This window comes from Plutella xylostella, chromosome 5, assembly GCF_932276165.1.
Source record: "Plutella xylostella chromosome 5, ilPluXylo3.1, whole genome shotgun sequence".
Classification (NCBI taxonomy): Eukaryota; Metazoa; Arthropoda; class Insecta; order Lepidoptera; family Plutellidae; genus Plutella; species Plutella xylostella.
Genome location: NC_063985.1, coordinates 10,482,270 through 10,505,978, shown reverse-complemented (window position 1 = coordinate 10,505,978; position 23,709 = coordinate 10,482,270). Strand labels below are relative to the sequence as shown.

The 23,709-nt window shown below is 38.5% G+C and overlaps 1 protein-coding gene across 1 annotated transcript in view; it reads left to right on the top strand.

Annotated features, from left to right (window-relative positions):
• Nucleotides 1–8,755: 8,755 nt before the first annotated feature.
• Nucleotides 8,756–23,709, top strand: part of LOC105385543 (facilitated trehalose transporter Tret1) — a 20,868-nt gene continuing 5,914 nt past the window's right edge. Inside the window, exon 1 of the mRNA XM_011555934.3 lies at nucleotides 8,756–9,201. Coding sequence (XP_011554236.3) covers nucleotides 9,150–9,201 — 52 coding nt within the window. The 5' untranslated portion in view covers nucleotides 8,756–9,149. The remainder of the gene's footprint in view (nucleotides 9,202–23,709) is intronic.

Genomic DNA, 23,709 nt, shown 5'->3' with positions numbered 1-23,709 from the left:
CCGTATAGAGTATTGTAGAAGTTTTACCTAAAATTGTTCAGACTTCAGGAAGTAACTCTATCAGAGGTTGACTAGTTTATAATTTGGCAGGTAGGTAAATCGTTATTGGCACAATAAAATTATGGCTGGTTAACTTTCAAGTTCACATAGCCACTTTAGTACTTACAGAGTAAGTATGTAATGTAACCCTTTAATAAAGCCTTAAATGTAATATAACATTATTGAGTTGCGTATGTTGTACACATTCTAACTAAACCACATTTAGGGGAGACCGGGGACAAAAGTAACAGCGGGTCGAAAGTAACAAAGACTCTGTAGACTTCCCCAATAGCCGAAACGTCGCTCGCGACCGCTGGTTGACAGCTTGCACTGCCCCCCGCGCAGGCTATCATTTTCCGCGCCCGAGCCGCGGTGCAAGTTTGTGTTAGTGAGCATTTCGTGATTTTACACACCAAAAGTAAGTTTTTTGGTGTTTATTCATTTAGTGTTTAGGTAGAATTAGGATGCCAAGAATCATACGACTATTTGCTCATTGATTCATTATAAGATTGTCTGTAGCATGTTATAAATTGTTTTCGAATAACACGTGCTGTTTTAAAGTTATGTCGCCTGATATTTCAAAAATGGGGATGGGTACAAAAGTAACAGCTCGCGGCAGGACAAAAGTAACATGCTACATTGGTAAGTTTGCCATGTCACATTGTAATTTTTTATTTTTTGTTGTTTTGATTAGATATTTGTGCCATAATATACAATATTATGGCAAAACAACTTCTTCTCAGTTAGTCAGTTTAAATGATGGATCTCATTTAAAGTTTATCTTAAGAAGTTTTTTTTAGTTTTGTCAATAAGTTATGAGTTTTTTTTAGTTTTGATAGTTTTTTAAGAAGTTTTCTTAACTAAATAATTTGATTGATTTTTTTGTTCTTTATTTTGAATCGTATTTATAACATTGGGCAGAATTTATGGGTTGTTACTTTCGACCCATGCCTTGTTACTTTCGCCCTGCCCATGGGGTCGAAAGTAACGATTTCCCTTTTTTTTTGAGGCTTTAAAATTGCTAAAATTCGGGATGCATTAAGTAAAGTAATAAAGGATTTTTGTAGACTATAGACGAAAGTTTTATGTGACTATATTTATTTTATCGTAAATGTTATTAATAACGAGAAATCAGACAGAAACTACAAACTGTTACTTTTGTCCCCGGTCTCCCCTACACCGCAACATCCCAACAAGATGACAAAAGTACGGAAATGCTCGGGGCTACTCTTGATTACAGAAATATGAAGTTACCTCGTTGCTTCTGTTTGCGTTGTTTCTTTCGCCATTTATTTCCTCCTTAATGACGGGGCCTTTGTGATTTGGTGGTAGAGTAATACCTATTATAATAATAATAATAATAAACATTTTTATTTTCAGACATTTAGGTCCATAGCGTATTAGTAACAATTTTTCTTAGTCTAGAGTTAGTATAGTAAATATAAATAAAATTAAATTAATTAAAACAAAAAATATTCTATGCAGAGCGGATGTGACGCTGCACCCAAAGACGCAGCATTGGGGAGTCCCACCGGTCTGCGAACACACGCAGGATGGTGTTGGTGGTGCCGCGGAGGCGTGTCATCATCGAGGCGCACCTTTTTCTCATGATCGCGTGGAAATCATCCGTGTGCGCCTCAGCAAACATTTGTGAATTATGACTTTTGACAAGTAATTGTAATATTCTACGTCGAAAAAATGAACGATGTCATTTCATTTTAATTTCATTTCTGATAAAATTTTCGTATATTGACAAGTAAAGATTAGCGACCACCTTTCAGCATAGTATAGGTACTATTAGGTACGCAACGAACGCATCGCATTCAGTATTCTTTGTATCAGAAATCTGTCGACGCCCACATGCAGTTTCTCCATACATTTATGAAAATCCGTATGGTCGATACCGTAAGAGTAAGGTGGACTTAAGTTTCATGCTTAGGTAACTAAACTGATATCCATAAAACTGTAATGATCCTTCAGACGGCCGTGTGATGACGTCCACACATGCTGTAGGTGCCAGGGTAATCAGCCAGCGATCAATGTGATCTTTACGCATGCAGGTAAATCTCAATACCGACCTGGCACGGCGGCCAAGTCCATTTGGCATCAGCTTTTGCCATAGTGACAATACACGATGCAGCCCTATTCGGAAAAAAATAGATAAATATAAAATTTTATAACGACTTATTAATTCGCTTACTGACCCCTTAGCATGAATTTTCATCGTGAACGTAACGTGAAATTACTCTATGAATTTTGTAGGGAAATTTTAGTTCTGCTACCGACCGCCAGGGGCGCTGTTCATATTTTCATACAAAATTACTCGATGAATTCTACTTCACGTTCACGATGAAAATTAATGCTAAGGGGTCTGATAAAGAACATTTAGCATGCACATTGCACAGGCCAGGGTGAGAGTCTGGTTCATGTACAGGATTTTGCAATTAAAAACTGAAAACCATCGGGCACCCAGCAACTCACAATATTGTGGCTCTCAATGTGACTAGCTCCTCGACTCACCATGCTGACAATCATTCAGCGACACACTAAGGAAAACTCAAATTTATTCAATATAAGTATCTGGTTACTTAAACATTGGGATAGGTTTATTTTATAGTTACCCTACCTGTATATGTATAAAAATATACTATCGTAATACTCGTAATTTAGAAACAGCATCTGTGACCAGAATAGCCCATTATCTCATAGTTGTTGCAATGCATTTCTATTGGTCGGCTCAATCGAATGAGACGGCTAAAGAAAACTGATGCAAAATACAGAAGAGAGACATCGAGAAAATCATAAACTCCAGATATAAATTATATTATATCTCCGATAGAAATCAGAGACTCAGTAATTGTGTTTTCATAATTACATTGTAATAATAATATAATTATTTTAATTTCATTCGGAGAAACACAATTTTAAAATCTTCCATTTTCAAAAGGCTTAAGGCACCGAATACCTATTATATGGTTTTAAACTTCATCCATCTGATGAATTTTGTTTATAATAATGTATCCCGTGAGGATTCCGGGATAAAAAATTGCCTATATGTAAAAACACAGGTATAATCATTAATCAATCATTAGGTATAACTTATGTAAACATACAAATCATACCTTTTTATGGAGTATCATTTCCTTTGACATTGTTATGATATCAAGTGTGATTAGTATTACTAATGATAATACCCTAAATCTAGTTATAAATTCAATCTCTACTTTCTACGATTTATCATAAATAATTGGTACTCGAGATTTATTATGTACTCAATGGATGTTGGATTTAATATAATGAATAGACAAGCGAAGCCATTACTCATAGAACTACTATCTGTCTATTTTGACTGCCACGTGAAATTATTTATAGAGTTTATAACTTTCCTTGGCAAACATGAATATATGATGCATTACCCAAACAAGATACAGTTTGGTCCAATCAACTTCAATGTTTCTGAAGTTGGCTGCGATTACACGTTTGCGCTTTATGTCAATTCTTCACCATAATATTCATCATCTATTTGAAGTAACACAACCTCACACCCAGTGTCGTATGTCAGATATCACTGAGTAAAACACCAAATTACTCCTAAACGGCAAATGCTACCTTAACGACGCCTTTTGCAACATTAAAGTAAATTTAACAGAGCATCAGGATATTACCAACTAAAATCGATAATATTTTGTTCAAATTTAAAATGAAATGTTTGAAAAAATCGGGGTCGTTTGGTGAGTGGAACTTTTTCATTGCCCGTGAGTGTATATAGAGTATTCGATGTAAGTTAAAGCATGCACTAATTTCGTGCACATTATTGCACCATAGTGTGATGTTGTACCTAGTGATACTCCGCTATCTATCGATAGTTAATCTGAAATCGATAGTATCGACTCGGCAGTATCATTTTATAATCGATACCTAGTTATTGTAAAATCAATAAAATCGTTCTATAGTATACTTAGGGACATCTAATTTCATATTACAGTACTACTACTACTATTTAGGTATAAGGTATAACGTTGCAAAGAGTTCCAGACTCAGCATGGGCTGAGATCTACAAGTAACACTGCTTTAGGTATTGTTGGAAGTGATCCATGATGATTTAACTATACAGCTACAGCTACTATGGATTATATGTACATTAATATAATAATCGATGCCGATGCTATCGATAAAATCAATTCTATTTATAGTTTTTTACCGACTGCGAAAAAAAGAGGAGGTTCTCAATCCCTCTCTAGGTAAGTATATGTATTTTTTTACTAGTTATCATGAGTACATTTAGTAGAGGTATACGTAGCTGTAGCTGCTTACTGAGTACCATAAAATTGAGGAAATAAATATGATTAGTAACGTGTAAATCCCACTGTGATAAGAATCACAGCACTGCACTTTAATAAGTCCACACATAATAAGGCTATGATTATGGTTTTACAACAGCTAACAGCATTGTATCACGTGGTAACTAACGTCAATCGGTACCTATACTCAGTTATATTCAATGACTTCATGACATAAAGAAGCTTCTTAACCTATGCCCAAAACCGTACGTACAGCAATAACTACAATACCAACCTACAATACAATACCTACCGCAATAACTACAATACGTATTCATAACACACCAAATACTTACAGACATACGAGGTGACTAATTGCAATATTACACTTTTTATGAAAACTGTACCAAACTCAAGCTGAGCGTGACTCGCGCGAGAGATAATAATACACTCACGGGCAAAGAAACAGTTCCAAAAACTTACAAAATCAAGACACCAAATGGCATAAATTTTTGTAAACATTTAATAGGAAATTTGAATAAAATATTTATGTTGTTTAACCGACTTCGAAAAACGGAGGAGGTTCTCAATTCGTCTGTATGTATGTTCACCGATTACTTCGCCGCTTATGGACCGATTTTGAAAATTCTTTATTGTTGTATCGGGTTGAGCTCAGGGGTGGTCCCATTTTTTTTCAGAATTTTATTCCACCCCCAATGGTGGGTAAAGGGGTAAAAACAGGGTATGAATTTCCATTTTGGGTACCTATTAACAGATTCTAGTGAAATTTAAAACGTAAATATAGTTCTTATAACAAAAAAATATGATGGTGACCTTGAGCTGATCTGATGATGGAAACGGAAGACAGTCAAGGGAACTCCTCAACGGTATATAGCAACTACCTCGTGTTTAGATTTGAATGATTCGTATTTACTAGAAGGACTTATTGGTATCATTTGCATTTTAATTTTGATTGACAAATATTGAAAATAAACTAAAAACCATTAAGTAAAATATTAATTTAAAAAAATTAAAAAACCGACTTCAAAAAACCACTAAAAAGTAAGAAATAATTTAAGGTTTACTCCAATTCTATGTGACAGTACAAATATACCAAAGTAGGAAAAGGTTTTTTAATTTTTTTAAATTATTATTTTTAGTTGGTAATATTCTGATGTGCCGATAAATGCACTAAAATATTGAAGAAGGCGCCATTAAGTTAGTTTTTTCCGTTTCGGTGTAATTTGATGATTTTCTGAATGGAACTTTTTCATTGCCCGTGATTGTATTTATAGCGTATGTGTTAAATTAAATCAGAATCCGTTTATTGTGTATTTCTATTTCCGAGTGTTGCATGTATTACTTGCGTTGCGGTTCATCTAACAGTAACAAAAACATGGGAATTATTAAAGGTACAAGCAGTGGCAGTTATAGTTTTGCTAGTCTTGTGATGCAGTTCAAATTTCAGCCCTTATACTAGTTATTATTCCGTACCCTTACAAACAAGTCTAAGGTGTTTCGCACACGCGCCTGCACCACGCTGCGTTTTGCGTGAATTGTGTAAACGCATGAACGCAAGAACATGCGTTTTCTGTGTGTTGTGCGTGTTTTAGGCGAGATACTTCCAAGCAAGCAACGTTCAGACACGCATTCATGTAACATGTACCGTGATTACGTGGCATTGTAAGAACCGTCTTTAAATTTTATAAAAGCTTGGACTGAAAACCAATCAAACGAGACCGGTATCCTTAAAGGCTTTCTTTAAGTGGGAACTTTTATTGGCTTGCAAAACATCTCCATATTCCATGCTTACAATGTTCTTATCTAATCAACAATTATTATTTATCTTCTCGGTGATATCTGCACATACCTCATGCGGCAGGCTACTGATCCAACGATATGTCATCTGGATTACATGTAATACCGAGCCAACCTTATCTTACCTTATCAACATAGTTTAAGAAAACATTGTAAATTTCAGAATGATATAACTCATTTAAAAGTTATGACATCAAAATTACGTGTGGAAAATAATTATGCGGTGCTAGATATACCGTGAAGAATTCAGACGTGGCTAGATAAAAATGATAATTATTGTTAACGTATGACACTATTGTAAACATTATGAAATTATGTAGAGAAGACATGTTGCATAAATATTATAGGTACCTTGATGGCTCTGCATAATCACGATGTCAATCTATTTCAATTTATTTAACGGTTGACAATTATTTTTGGATAGTATAGATAGAGGTTTATTTTGAGTATTTTCCATATCTCTCCTGGTACTAAAATCAAGAGCAATGATAGAAATTTAGAGGTATATAAATGTAAAGGCTTTTGTAGACGACTATTCTTTTTTACGTTCAGAGATACTTTTAATACGAGGAACTTTTTATTGTGTACCTAACAACTAATAACTTCTACGAAAAATTGTATTATATCTCTATTACTTTGAAATTTGCGTATAATTTACGTTTCAATAGCGACTTGGCATGAATATAATGTGTAGCTTTTGGAAAAATACAGCTTATGTACCTACATTGGAGACAATTCAAAAGGGTCAATTTCATATTTAATCAATTACAAAACGTAATTTTGGTATATGGAAAAATAAAATCATTAGGAGGAATTTCGAACAATGAATTTTAATTTATGCCAGTGCTACCTATATTTAAAATTGGCGCCTTTAGAATCTCTATTTGAGTAGCTAATAAATAGGTTATTTATGTAGAATGCAAGTAGTGGTTGGTAGCTGTTGTTAACAAACTACAGCAGAACCTCTACCATCACAGATAAAATTTACATCAGATACATTTTGTATTGAATTTACTCATTTATAATATCTCTCCTCATGTTTATTGTTTCAGGTTTTACCTATAATAAACGCAACTAAGTACCTGGCAATTTGGAATCTCCTTGAGCTAGGTCAGGGTGACAATGGCAGCTACTTGCATAATAAACCACCCGCAGTACATGATACTTGTGTCAATATTATGTTAATGCTCACCCAGCGGCTAATAATCGCTCGTCATTCATAATAATCGTTTGTAAACTGGGTGTATTTACGTACCCACATCACTAACAATATCATGTATGTAGCTAACGAATTATGAAGCATCAAATATAATTCACTTATTTATTTTTCCACATGTTAAACATAGCAACAGTTTTTGCTGGCTGGTAATGTGATTATCGGCTTCACTTCACTTACGGGCAATGAAAAAGTTCCACTTACGAAATTCCGACACAACCCCAATTTTTTTAAATATTCAATTTAAAATATGAACAAAGCATTATCATTTTTATTTCGTAATATCCTGATGCTCCGTTAAATGTACTTCGACGTTGCAAAAAGCGACATCAAGCTTGATTTTTCCGTTTAGGAGTAGGTAAGTAATTTGTTGCTTTTCTCAGTGGAACCTTTTCATTGCCCGTGAGTGTACTACTTATGTCATGTCATAATCTCATATTCAATCTATCAAACCAAGGGTTTGATGGTCTTCCTGCCAGTCTCACGCTTAGCAAACGTTTCTTCTTCAATCAATCTACAATCTTCTTCTTCTATCTTCTTCCTTATATCATATTTAGGCCTCTACCACTCTCAATCCCTGGTTATAACGATAGGCGAGGGTAAAACAGTGTCCTTTTTCTAATCAATAAATTATGTACTACCCACTAGAAGAGAAAAATAGTTAAGACTGCATACATGGTCCTGGGATCCTCACCTCACCTTTCTTGACATCAAAATAGTTACTGATATTGTTGACGGTTTATAGAGGTTGGCTGGTAGTAGGAGACTACTTTAATGGGATGAAATTTAAGGAAATCAGACATTGCTTCCTCCATGTTAATCACGGTTAGATGTTCCATCCCAGAAGCACATTTTATTGGTTTAGCGAAAACCAAGAACCAAGACCAAAAACAAAGACCAAGAAAATACAAGATCCACATGATTGGCATTTCACCCCGATTCAAGCCGGGGATAAATTAGCAAGATGATGACTTGTTGCTCTAGATACAGATAATACCCACGCAACTGATAACGTCATTCACGAAAATTGCTCCACACTGGCAGCTAATGACTCGCTGAACGATCATTAATTATCGATATCTGAATTAGATCACTATCAGTTACCTAATACATACTGCAGTTGTGACTACAGAGAGAGCCCGCCCATCGATTATTGTAGCTTGTCTGCATATGTGTGTACTATTGTCAGATATTTTAGTCTGGCATCTAAAAATACGAGTGTCTCCACCACGCGAGAGGCACGGTCGTTCACTCGTCACAGCTCACATGCACCACGCCCGCCATCTTGCGTCGCAGATATCAACCTTGCTGTTATCTACATACGAGCCACTCAGCAAACATTCGTCACTGTATCAGCCGATAAACATTGAGCAAAAGCGTGCGCGTGCGCCGGGCGGCTTCATTCCTCGTCTGCTATTCGCGCGCTCGTTCGTTCGTTCGGTCAGTTCCAGCGGTTTCGTTCAGTCAGTTCTCGCCCGCCGCCGCGTCCACACGTCCGCGTTCCTCGCATCATGAGCCAGCCAGCCAACACATAAATCTACCAAAATGAAGCCGTACCGGTTATAACGTTTCTTTCAAAACTCCAAATTAATTTTAATTCGAATATACATAATTGTGATATTAAGTTAGTATTTCCTCATAAATTTGTATTTATATATCAAAAATGGTTTGTAACGTTTAGTCTCTAGTTTATATCTATATCTATTGTTATACATTTATTTATCAGTGCTCAAGTTAATCTCATTCCAAAATAAACACCCAGTTTATAAAATTCGTCGGAAAACTCGTCAACTACAATGTCATCTAGAACTCGTTCACATTGGAAGGAATATGGAACAGCACTATGTGGTGAGTCTATCTCTATAACCTCACTTTTATGTGTACCACCGTCGAACTATTGAATTTCATCACTTCCCATACATGCACTAACTAATAGGTATTCTAGTTAATTCCATATTATCACAAATTCATTACGCATTTCAGCGTAAACACTGATGTCGGCGCGGCAACACGTGTTGAGTCACATATGGTGCAGAATGGCAACCGGAAAATTCGATATTTCGCAATCGCACCGTGTTGCAATTTACATGCGAATATTATAACCTCTAAAATTATAAATTTCAGAGAAATATTAACTAGAGTTGGTAAACAAATTACGTAGATAACTAGACACATTGCATTGTCGTCACTCGAGTCGGCGGCTCGGGCAAAATGCGGTAATCACGATTGAAATTCACGTCTCGTATGTGCTCATTACATATTGTAATAAAGGAACACAGTGTGCGCTGTTTATCAATATCGCCGCGGTATTAAATTCCGTATCAGAAAGACAAATTAATGAGCAGCTCGCCGGCGGGTTACCCGGGTTATCGGTCCACAACCAGCGACCACGCTAACTTTGCAACAGACACAAGACATGAGTAAACTTTAAAAAAAAGCTTATTTATTAGGGCAAAAAAATATTTTTTGCAATTTCTGACCCTGGCATGTCTTCATCGTCTTTTTCTTCTTACCTACTGTTCTCCATTGATTTTGGGTCAGAGCTACCAGAGAATAAATATCTGTCATCTTTTGCCCGGTCCAAAACTAGCGTTGTCAGACTCTACATACGAGCATGTCAGCTGCCTATTGGAAACTGCTTCAAAATTCATCAGAATAATCAAGTTTAAAGGTCTTTCATTGACCATGTATGCAAGACAATATACCTATTAGATTACTAAAATACTCAGCTCAAATAGACTATAGAATAATCGAAGAGGTTCTCGATACTCGATGCTTAATAAGTTATCAATGAAAGAAGTGGGTTCGCAATCGAATGTTGTGTGTATATTGTATACGTACTATGTAACTATACTATACAAGCTTATATATTATGTATTATGTCTACACTACAATGTATAACTGAGTTATGGTTAACCAAACCAAGTAGAGTGGGTGTACGAACATCGATTAGATTGCGGCAGAAAGGATGCAATCTAACAAACTTGAATAACTGCTTTACTTGTTACATGTATTACGTTTTTAAGGAAACAATATAATAATACATGCAACAGATCTTGATAATTGATCGAAAACGTGCCTTAAAGTCTAAATAATATAGGAATAGAGAAACTTATGGTTGGTCAAAGTCCAAAAGTCGAGAAACAGCGTCGTAACAAGAATCGTATAAGCAATTGGCGAGTTCATAATCCCGTCAAGCCAATTCGTGAAGATGAACAGATTAACCAAATTATGCTTATGTGACTCAATCTTTACGACTACGTAAAGGATTTTACTTGAATTGAGCCTTACATAAAGTTTTAATACTGACATTTAATACCTATATGGACTTCGGACTATAGGTACCTACCTGAAGACTGATTTAGGTACTGTAATTTTAACGCAGTGTGATAAAGTCAGTTGTGTTGAAATAGTATGCCTGACAATCCTGACATTGTAGCTATATTATTCGACAGCACGAACAAAGTATAAACATTCGCATATTTTACAGTTTTCTATGCCTAAACATAATTTTGTCTTCTATCGATGCAATCATATATTTTGCTCTTACTAAGAAATGATATTTACTACTAAACTCCTACAAACAAACAATTTTAATAAAGTAAACCAAAATTACGTCATAAAGTGATAAATATCAAAACGGTTTTTTGCTCCCGAATCTCGTGCAGGTTGCTATTTTGCAGTAAGGATAACTGATTGTACACATTAACACGGTAAATTATAGAAGTTAAAACAAATAAACCTCTGTAGTAGAGCATTCCACATCCAGTCGAATCGATAAAAGGAACCTACCAGCACCGTCACTAACATAATTCTATCTGTAGACAAACACATTAAGCGAGTAAGTAAGTATTTATATCCATAAAAGTATCAGGATTAAGTAATCCCCTGCATCAAAGTATCGGGTCCATTAGGCAAGAAGCCGAGATCCGATTATATAAAAGTGTACCTAGTTAACTAAGTGGTCACTCTCTTACCGGGGATCCCGTTGATAATTCCCGGAAGGGCAACCCAGGTAGGCCGGATCACCCACATACCAAGCCGAAATTTTTGAGAAGGAGGGTTACTCTATACTGACGAAAACCCAACGAACGAAGGAACGAGAGCTGTCGTGTAATCGGCATGTTTAATGCAACGAGATAAGAGTCGGCAACTTAATTTTAAAAGATAAAGTATTTGAAGAATTTTATTGATGGCAAACAATGGCAATGTTTCCAGAGTGAAAAGTAAAATTTAAAGCCTCCTACACAAACAAGAAACTATTTGGGCCAAGTCGAGCAAAAACGCGGCACGGCCGTACCATCCTTTTCTCGAAGCAATTCAGGCCATTTTCGACCCCCTGTAACTTCGTTGTGGATAAAACTAGAAGACTGAATTTTCAATAACCATGCAGGCATTGTAAAGACACGGTATATTTCAAATTTCATTCAATTTGAACCAGTAGTTTTAGAATTATAATAAACGGGTGAAAGTTTCTTAATTTTTGTCACTGACTCACTCACTCACTCACCGATCATAAAAAATCTAATGCACTTCTGGCAGACCTACAAGCTTCAAATTTGGAATATAAGTAGTGTTTGGTGTATGAACCAAGGAAAAACTAAAATATTTGGGGGCACGGAATGTAGTGCCCCCACCAACTCGAGGATTTTTTTTCAATTTTGGTCCAGTTTTCTAGATAGGTACATAACTGCTTAAATAATTTCATAATCACATATCTGGGGGCACGGCAGTGCCCCCACCAAGTAAATATAGGCGCTCGGTAGTGCCCGTGCCAAATCGAGCAAAAGATTCGCGTCATGCAAATTAAATCCGTAAAGGATGGATTACCTACCTACGGACAAATTACATCAGGCTACCAGTGCTACAGTGGTGATACTACTATAAGTGATAGTCAAATTTTCTTAATGTACAATGAACTTTGTGTATTGGAAACTAAGGTTGAAATTTAATTAGGGAAATTTGATGCAGTACGAAGTATCAAAGTTACGTTTATTCATTACGTACATTACGTAGGCAAAAATAAAGATTCTTGATTCTTACCTTAAGTTTGCGATTTATGTAGGTAGTTTTATGTAGGTTGCCTAAAACTACCAAACTATTTTAACGCACCTACGTACCTAGAAGGTACCGAAAAGAAAAAAAAAGTAGAACTGTCTACAAAATACAAAAAGAAATGAGATCCCATCAAAAACAATACTTGTCTTGATAAAGTATCACCGCATACACAGCAGACATAATCATTGAGTACGTTTTTTAAGTTATTTAACTAGTTTCTTAAATTATCTTTCACATCAATTTAATCTGCATAAAATTTTCACCTTTATCTTCACAAATTAAAGAAACGAAACAAAAATCTTAATAATAATATGATTCTCATTGTTCGCATAATGATTAATGCACTAACTCAAACTGGTTATCAACTTAATGAAATATTTTATCCAGTTTTAAAGTTCATTTATATTCAAAATTGTCTCTCTGAGCTCGTAGGATAGCCTGGAAGAGATCACTTTTAGCGATAAGGCCGTCCTTATTGTATTATATTATATGTTATAATATTATTTTAAGTATTAAATGTTATTTTAAGTGTTTTATGTACAATAAAGTTATACTACTAGAATTACCTAAGTACCGACATGTAGGTATACGTCCGTCTGATAAATGTATGAGTCAGTGAAGATGGAGGGTGACGCCATACTTACTACTGATATGGAAGAATTTCATCTTGAGTTTCATACACAAAATTGCTTAAAATATAAAGACATTTATATTATGATTCAGCAGGAAGAGATGCTGCGCGAACCACGACTTTATCTCGTTGTGTTAAACGTGCCGATTGCACGACAGCTCTCGTTCGTTTGTTTTTCGTCGACATAGAGCAACCCCCTTGGGCCTAAGGAAAACAGCAATGATTAAATATTAGATTTGTAATTGTAACATAAGGTAAGGCCAACATTATTGTGTACCAAACTGACCGAAGAATATAACAATTGACGAAAAGGAAATGGCCATCAAACTGTCACAACTGGCAGAGTTCCAATGGCCAGATAATTAGACAGACATGAACACAAGTAAATAGGAATCACCCACTTCTCAAACTACCTTCATGATTATCCAAACTCAAAGTTGATCTTATTATTTATAAAATAAACGTCAAAACTGTCTAATTATTATAAACAAATCTAAACAGTAAATCTTTTCAGTATCATCTCTAGACTCTAGATATATTTGAAAAGTTACATACGAGTAATACTGACAATGAAGAAGTAAAGAACAATACAGAAGGAGAATCGATTTTTGTGGTTACAATCGAAATACCAATTTCATCAGTAATGGTACTATCATAACGAAAGTCATGTCTAAATTTTGATCGCCTGCAATGTTTTTGAGTTTAACTTACCCAGTAAGTACTACTGTAGGTATGTTTAAACTTATTATCGCTTATCTTTCGTCTCGTTTGCTGAATGCTATGCAAAACCACACGATTATTCCTAAGTAGTAAAAAGAACAAATGATTTATAACTCAGTATTGCCTTGTTGTGGCAACTTGAGCAACAAATCAAGCATGAAATATGAGAAACTGCAAGAATGCCCGCCTTTAACATGATAAACATGTTTTTTATACAATAAGTAAAGTATGTGTCTGCGTTTATGTAGCTACCTTTATGCAGCCAATTCGCCGAATCAAATTCGTAAGTCAAATATTCCAAACGTACGTTGACCGGTGGTAACGTCGGCAAAAGCGATAAATTCTAAGAAAGCGCTGCGGCGCTGCGGGGGCAATTTTCGTATTAGCGCTGACGTGAAGATGTGATGGATGAATTATTAAAACCGTCTGCTTATTTTTATTCGGTCGAGCAATTCATTTTAAATTGTCTTTCAAGCGATTTTGGTTGAGAATGCTTTTGGGTGAAGTGGATAAATATAAATTGATTGTTGAGCACAACATTTTGCAAACGTTACCTACATTCGCTTGTCGGACGATGTCTAACTGTCAATTGTTTTGCTTTGAAAATAACTTTTCAAGGAGAAATATATCTAGACACAATCTGAATATTCCAGAATAGATGCAAAATTACAAATATCTTGCCATGAAATGTGTAAGTACGACAATGTAACGAAATTGACTGTTGATCGAAATAGGGAAATATATAAGATGATTTTCCATATTTCCATCAGGCTCTAATTATCCGGGAAATAACGAACGCTGCATTCTTATGCACGTGCGGCTTTCACGTGTCACGGGGAATATTATTCATGTTTATTAATGTATGCAGAAGGTCTCTACACTCATGCATCTCGAGTTGACATGATAACATCGATGTGTTCACGACAGCGACAACGCTTTCATCGGACTCAAAGAAAAATGACGGACTTTAATACTATGTTCTCTAGGCTTTTCATCCTTGAATTTGCAATCATCAGTCCAAAAATACTGTGGCCTACATCGCTACGTCGACGTGGCAATAGTCATACAATTATTTTTTTTTTTCTTTTTTTTTTTTTCTCCGATTGCACTTGAAGCGAGCGGACGTATTTTTAGCTGCGATAGTTTACGCTAATTATTTTAATTTGTCAACTTTTAAGATAATCGGTACCTCCTGCTTACTCTTGTGGATTCTCTCATAAGTGCCAGCGGCCATATTGGATTGTGTCGGACCTCTCAGTCACTCACCCGAAGAATTGATAGCTGTCGTGAGCCGTCGCCGTCGGGTTTGAGTAAGAATATTCAAATTACTTACATAATAATATTTGAAAAACACATCTGCGGCTGGAGGATTTGAACCCGCGATCATCGGCGTCTGAGTCGGCCGCCGTACCAACTGACCCAGCTAGCGAGTGCCGCTGCCTGACGAAATAATCGTATACAACCGGTCAGTCACTATTGAGGCAGCTTAACTTGGAGCGATTTCTTGTTGATGAAGGCGGTCTTAATTTGGAGCCCGCCTTGCGACTCTGCTGCTCCGCTGCCCTATTTGCTACACCTTACACTTTGATTTAGCAATGTCGGCTAACCAAACCCTGGATGAACTGCAGACACAGGTTCAAATTCAAGATAATTTTAAATGTGACGGATGTCGCACTAAAATTAAAGTTGAGGAGGATCGTTTGATTTGTAGTAACCAGGATTGCCGGAAACTCTACCATCGCTCATGCACTCCATTCGCAACCCGTGTCCCTAGTCCTGAAGAACAGGAATTATGGATTTGCCCCGAGTGTTTGTGCTCCAGAAAAAGAGGGGGTGATAACAGTAAGACGCCCGTTGGTACCCCAAGGAACATGAATGTCACTTTACGGAAAGTAGAACGTACGAAGATCAGTGATCCCGAAGTTGTAGGTCAGGACCCGATAATAGAATGTAAAACCGAGATTCAGAAACTTCGAATGGAGATTGTAGAATTGAGCAACCAGCTGGCTAAGGCAATACTGCGATTGGATAAATGCAACGAGAATCTGGAAAAACATGCATCCAGCGTGGTCTTAAATGAAGCCAGGATTGTAGCTTTAGAGCAGCGTGACTCAAAAATACCAACTCCGGACAACACTCAAGCGCCATCTGTCGCTCCCATAGAACCGAAGAGGCTGTTCAACGAAGTGGCCAAGCGAAACGCGATCGTCACTGTTCCTGTTCCAGCGCTCGAGTGTGCTGCTAGAACATCTAGCTCGGCCACTAATAACTCGGATAGCAGGCCCAGTAGGCGTAGTAGCGGTTCGGCATCAACCCATGATGACCTATCCCAGGATGTTCAGCGTAAGCTCCCGGTCTCAGATGAGTGGACTGAAGTCAGAGGGAAAAAACCACGCCGCTTGACATCTCTCGAGTGCAAAGCTGGACCCAGCGTGACCAGTCTCAGAGCAGTAGAGCGCCGAAAGCATCTCCATCTTTGGAACATGGAATCCGGTTTAGACGAGATCAGGGACTATTTACGTAGTTTATGCCCCAACGGAACCTGCACGGTCGAAGAACTTAAACCAAAAGGCGATTATAAATCCTACAAAATCGGAGTTCCAGACATTTACTATGATAAGTGCTTCTCGGTGGACATCTGGCCTGATAATGCGAGGGTAAAACCCTGGGTTCCCTTTCGAAAAGCCTCGGTTGCCAAGCCTCCAACATAACTCTTCAAACAGCTCACATAACGCACGCTGCATTGATATCATTTACCAAAATGTAAGAGGCCTCAGAACTAAGCTAAAGTGGTTACGACAAAACTTATTAGTTTTAGACCATGACCTAATCTGCATCACTGAAAGTTTTCTCGATCAAGACATAGATGACGCTGAAGTAACTGCAGGTGGCTGGAGCATACTGCGGCGCGATCGCCCAACTGCGTGTGGCGGAGTCCTGCTAGCGGCGCGCCCCGGAATAACTTTACGACGGCGTTCCGATCTAGAAACCGAAAAAGGTGAAGATCTATGGGCTTCTTTTATTTTACATGGACATTTGGTTTATGTGTGTGTAGTGTACATTGATCCACGAGCCAAAGATGAAGTTTACATGAACTGGTTTCATTGTGTAGAAAATAAGATAAATTCCCTTAAAGGTTTGAAGGTCCTCATTGGAGATCTTAATTTAAATAGTGCCTCTATTACTGTTAATAATTACTACGCATATTTTTTAAGTGTTTGTGGTATGTCTGAGATGAATGATGTGCTAAATGATTTTGGTGGAAAGCTTGATGTCGTGTTGGTGCCGGAGAGGTTCAAGTCAACCTGTGTGCGCCCCGCCGACTGCGGAGGGCTGGTGCCGCGCGCCGACCGCTACCACCCACCGCTTCATATCACAGTACCACTGCAAGAAATTCAGCAGGCTCAGTTATTGAATCCCAGCAACGTTGATACAGGTTTGGACTGGAATTTTAAAAAAGCTAACTTTGCCTTGATGTACGATCTGCTATCCAACGCCGATTGGTCACAGGTACTGGTTCATAATAATGCCGACTTGGCCGTTGAGTCTTTTTATAGCATTGTATATGATATTTTCAATAAGTCAGTTCCCAGAAAGAACAGGCCTAAAACATTATCTCGGTCTTATCCTGTATGGTTTTCTGGTGATTTAATTAAGAATATGAACCTCAAAGCAAACCTCCACAGGAAATGGAAAGCCAGCAAAAATCCAACCATATATACGGCGTACAGTGAACTGCGTAAGAATGTTAAGCATAAACTGTCCAAAGCGTATACAGCTCATACCTATTCGATCGAGAACCATCTAAGGTCGAATCCCCGCGCTTTTTGGAAACACATGTCAGAGCTAAGGTCCAAAGGAGGTTTTGAGACTACTGTGTCCTATAAGGGTATTGAGTGCACTGGCAAAGGCTCTGCAGACGCATTTGCAGACTTTTTTGCTAGTGTATTTTTAGAAAGCACCCCCTCACTTGACGCTGATACTGTAAATCGCTCATGCACAGATAAGACTGCCAGCTTAATACATGTAGGTCAAATATCGAAAGAGGATATTGCAAGAGCATTACACCAGTTAAAGCCTCGTAGTGCAATAGGGCCAGACAATCTTCCTCCGTACATTTTAAAAGCTTGCAGTAGTTCATTCATTGAGCCACTTTATTATATTTTCAATCTGTCTCTACATACTGGCAGTTACCCCAAACGATGGAAACTCTCCAGAGTCTCTCCAATCCCCAAAACCAATGACACGTCAAGTGTGGATCAGTACAGACCGATCGCTATCCTTTGTGCGACCGCAAAAATATTTGAGTCTATACTGCACAAGCGTATCTATCGGCAGGTTGCACCATTTCTGTCTGACGCCCAGCATGGTTTCCGTCAAAAGAGATCCGTAGAGACTAACTTGCTTACGTTGGTGGATATCGTGTCGCGGGACATGGAGGGAGGTGGACAAGTGGATGTCGCCTACCTTGATTTTAAAAAAGCATTCGACCGAGTCGATAACGATATACTTCTTGGGAAGTTATGTGCGATAGGTTTCTCTCCTAAACTTCTCAGACTCTGCTCGGACTATCTTCGCGACCGGCAACAGTTTGTGCGCCATGGATGCTATGTCTCTGAGCCCTATCATACTCGCTCCGGCGTCAGCCAAGGTTCAATTCTGGGACCACTTTTCTTCATTCTAATGATAAATGACTTAGAATCACAACTGCACAACTCAACGTGCCTACTCTACGCCGATGATCTGAAGCTCTCCATGCGTGTGCGTGGGGAGGCTGATAGTGCTCTGTTGCAACAGGACCTTGATGCAGTTCACCAGTGGTCGCTGGACAACAAACTACTCTTTAACACCAGCAAGTGCGCAGTTATGTCCTACACCCGAGCGAAGAACCCGTTCGAGGCGGATTATAGGCTTGGTATGGATGTTATTCTTCGCGTGTACACCATTACAGATCTTGGAGTTACATTTGACACAAAGCTGACATTTCATGACCACTTTAAAGCTCTTACAGCCAACTGTTTTAGAAGACTGGGTTTTGTTATAAGGAATGCGAAAGATTTTAGTCAAACATGCGTCATCCAGCTTCTATACAGTGCTCTGGTGCGAAGCAAAGTTGAGTCCAGCTCTGTTGTTTGGTCTCCTCACGAGTCCACATATACCCTCATGCTAGAAAAGGTCCAAAAAGCATTCCTTCGCTTTCTATATAAGAAAAAATATGGATACTATCCTTACCTCTATCCAACTAGCTTCTTGCTGGGAATGCTGGGGTTCAACTCGTTGGAAGTTCGACGGGATCTAAACCTAGCGATAATGGCATGTAGGACCCTGCGAGGAGAGACGGAATGTCCTCATATGGTTGGTGAGGTTTGCTGCCTGTTTGCCCCTAACAAGTATCTGCGAGCCAGATCTCACAGGCTGCTGGCGGTGGGTGCAGCGCGCTCGGTGGCGCGGCAACAATCGCCTCTAATTCGGGCCACTACGATGGTGAATGCCATAATAGATTCGGCACCACAAGTTGATGTGTTTGCGGATGGTTGGCCAAAGTTAAAAAAGGCATGTCTGAAATTTTGTGAGTCTGAATAGTCTGATGGATAAATTATTATTATATAACTAAATAAGTATTATTATTATTGTGCCTCTATGTAGCGCTAAGGTTTTTCTTTATAACTGTAATGCTATGTAGTGTGATGATGAATAAATAAATAAATAAATAAATAAATTAAACTCAGTACAATATGTAATTAATGACTTTATTGTCTTTGGTCTGCTCTTTCTGTACGAAAATAGCCTGTAATTCTGTTACCATAAGGCTTAACTTATGAGTATTTGCTCGCATGGTGGCATGGCGTCAGTATTTTCTGGGAGTGTCACACATTTTCCGACCTCGTGCAAATGTCTGCGGGTCACACACACATGCAAAGAGTTACTTCTTTAATTACTTACAAAACACACACACACACACACACACACACACATTCCCAGGAACTCTTTACTGAGTAGATAGCAGAGTAGCATAGCTATAACCACGACATGGATGCAAGGAAATAAGATGATGATGATTTTAGTGAACCAAGGCGCACTGAAAATAGAATTGGGTACAAATGTTTTAATTTGTCATTGCAAATGTATACCGAGATATTGCAATGAGAAATGGCTTCCAGGTTGGTTTTGGCGTCCTAAAACGCTTTCGGCAGTAAAATTTGTTTTGTTTGGCACGAGAATCGTTTACTCTACATTTGGATAAATTACGATATTATACCACACACGAATGTAAAATATAAATAACCTATTACACAGTTTATAACATAATCATAATTAATTATCAGCTTTTTCCTTATTTGTCTCTTTTTACATAGGGTTTGTTTGTTGTATGATAAAATTAAGAAATAAGAAAAGAGCGGGATTCCTGAAGCATCTAAAGCAGTTTGCCGCTGAATATTATTCAGTTATTAACAAAGACATGCTTTCATTGATAAATTCACCGCGCACCAGTTATTAAATTAGTTATTAGAGATAAACGAAATTAAGTCAGATACGAATTTTAACATACTTTTACTCAAATCTTGTAGAAGGTTTAAGGACTAGAATGGAAAGTGATAACGGAATAAGATTGTAAGTAAGTACCTCCTAATAAGTACAATGGTTTAGTAAGAGTAGCCAGTGAATCAACATGTCGCCTCAATTAACCACAAAAGGCTTATAATTTCATTCTGACCATAAAATATCAGCCACAAACTCGAATTAACGAAAACAAATAGGTAATACCTAATAGGTTTCAGCTTCGCTGGCAAATTGTTGAAATTAGACTAGGCTAAATAATATTCAATGAATATGATACTGGGTAGGTTATTTAAAAATGTATTTATTACATCATAGTATTCATAATAATATTATGCTTAAGTACCATTTTTTTATTAAACTTAATGTTATTTTATGTTCGGACCTTCGGACGAATGTTATCGTATCTTCATCGTGAAACCCGGAAAGGAAGTTTTCAAACTGCGTAGTATTTTGAATAATTAACAATCCCTAAACGATTTACATGTATACGTTTATTTATAAAAGTTTTTTTACTTTCGTAAACTAAAGCTGCTATTTTTAAAACATCTGACTTGCAATTCGTCGGCTCCTGCCAACAGCACTTGGCACAAGTAATGCATGTCCTAGTACACAGTTTACAAGAGCCCTATAGAAATAATTAAATACGAATCCTGTACGTCAATATTCCAAACTATAATAAAACTTAAAACTCATGAAAATAGTCTTTAAAAAATATTGCAGCAATGAGCAATCTTGAGCGGATATCTTTGGAATTTGCACAGCTCTTCTTACGATCGAAGTGTTTGTAAGTTAAGTATTTTCCTCTGTACCAATAGCAAATGCTAAGTCGAAGTCGGATTTCAACTTATCTCGTAAATCTTAAATTGCTGATTCACTCTCTCTCTCTCAGCCTTCTGTAGTCCACTGTTGGACATAGGCCTCTCCTAACGATCGCCACCCCAAACGGTCACCCGCCATCTGCATCCAGCGGCTTCCCGCTACCTTCCGCAGATCATCAGACCAACGGGTTGGGGGGGCGACCGACACGCCGTTTGCCGACACGGGGTCTCCACTCCAGAACCTTTCTACTCCAGCGGTCGTCGGCTCTGCGGGCTACGTGGCCAGCCCATTGCCACTTCAGCGTGCTAATCCTTTTGGCTATGTCGGTAACTTTAGTTCTCCTGCGGATTTCTTCATTACGAATCCTATCTCGCAGGGACACGCCTAACATAGCCCTTTCCATAGCACGTTGAGCAACTCTGAGCTTGTGGATAAGCCCTTTGGTGAAGCACCACGTCTCGGCTCCGTAAGTCATCACTGGCAACACGCACTGATTGAAAACGTTTGTTTTCAGACACTGAGGTATGTTTTCAGTGAAGATGTGTCGTAATTTCCCGAACGCTGCCCATCCGAGTTGGATTCTACGAGCTACCTCTTTATCGAAGTTGGATTTACCTAATCGGATCACTTGTCCTAGGTAGGGATACTGATCGACAACTTCGATGGTGACACCTCCTACAGTTACGGGCGATGATGAAACATGTTCGTTCGACATGACCTTTGTCTTGTCCATGTTCATTTTCAGCCCAACTTGTTTAGAGGCATCATTGAGGTCTGTGAGCATTTCGCCTAACTCCTCCAGCGTTTCCGCCATAATAACTATGTCATCAGCAAATCGTAGATGAGAGATATATTCGCCATTGACGTTAATGCCCAGTCTTTTCCACTCTACAAGCTTAAAAACATCTTCCAGTGCACAGGTGAACAGTTTCGGAGAAATAACATCTCCCTGTCTCACGCCCCTTTGCAACTGGATCGGTTTTGTGCTATGTTCGTGTAATCGAACTGACATTGTGGCAGCATTGTACATACATCTCAACACCTCGATATAGCGATAGTCTATATGGCACCGCTGAAGGGATTGAAGCATCGCCCAGAGCTCAATAGAATCAAAGGCTTTCTCATAGTCCACAAACGCTAGACATAAAGGTAGATTATACTCCTCGGTCTTCTGTATAACCTGCCGAAGCGTGTGTATATGATCTATGGTACTATAGCCTTTTCGGAACCCGGCTTGTTCGGGTGGCTGGAAGTCGTCGAGTCTTTGCTCGAGACGATTCGTAATAACTCTCGAAAACAGCTTGTACACATGGCTCAGAAGTGCAATGGGTCTATAATTCTTCAATAGGGCTTTGTTGCCTTTCTTGAAGAACAAAGTCACTACACTTCTGCTCCATGCCTCCGGGCTTGTGCCTTCGAGTATGACGGAATTAAACAGCCTCCGAAGTGCTATTAAAATCGGTCTACCGCCGGCTTTCAGAAGTTCTGTCGTTATTCCATCATCTCCCGGAGCTTTGTTGTTTTTTAGCTGTTTGAGAGCTATACTAATCTCGTCTAGACTGACGTCCGGAATATCTTCGGTATAGTGTCGGGTGAGTGGCGCTCGGCTGTCGTGAGCACCGCTGGTAATAGGGTTTTGTGTTGTGGTGTATAACTGTCCGTAGAATCTCTCAATTTCTCCCAGAATTTCGGGCACTGATGAAACGGTGTTGCCAGTGTCGGTCTTCAGTTGGGTCAACAGAGTCTGCCGAACAGGTCGATCTCTAGCAAAGACTTTGGAGCCCTTGTTTTGCTCTATTGCGTCTTGAATGCGCTTGCAATTGTAGCGTCTCATATCGCAACGTCTTGCTTTGGCGATCTGTCTGTTTAGACGTCTGTATTCGACCATATCAACTGAAGACTGCAACCTCATTTCTCTCCGTTCTCTTATGAGACTCAGAGTCCCATCTGAGAGTTTTTGAGGTCCTCGGTTGGTTCGGGACGAAAAATATTTCGATCCTACCTCTCGGACAGTTTCCACAAACCTATTATTTAAATCGTCAACTGTAACGCAATTCTCTAAACATATCAGGCGGTCGCAAAGCTCAGACTGAAAGCTTTCGGGATCCTGGATTTGAGCAGGAGTAGGGCGGAGCGTGGACTTCATTAGACGGGAGCGTTCTATTTTGCAGTTTATATTCAAAGTGCCTCTTACGAGTCGGTGATCGCTGCCGGTCTTAACCCTACTGATCACTGAGACATCATTGAATATGTGCTTCTTATCCGTCAATATGAAGTCGATCTCGTTTTTAGTCTTCCCATCGGGGCTAATCCACGTCCACTTCCTTTGTGGCTTCTTCTTGTAGAAGGAGTTCATCATATAGAGGCCCTCCTTCTCCAAGAAGTCAGCCAGCATTTGCCCACGATGGTTCCGGACTCCAAATCCATGTGACCCCACTTTCGTCTCGCCGCCTTCTTGTTTTCCGAGTTTCGCGTTAAAGTCTCCCATCACCACCGTGAAATGAGTAGTGAGCTTACGCAGGGCAGACGATACGTCTTCATACGCAAGTTCGACCTCATCATCGGTG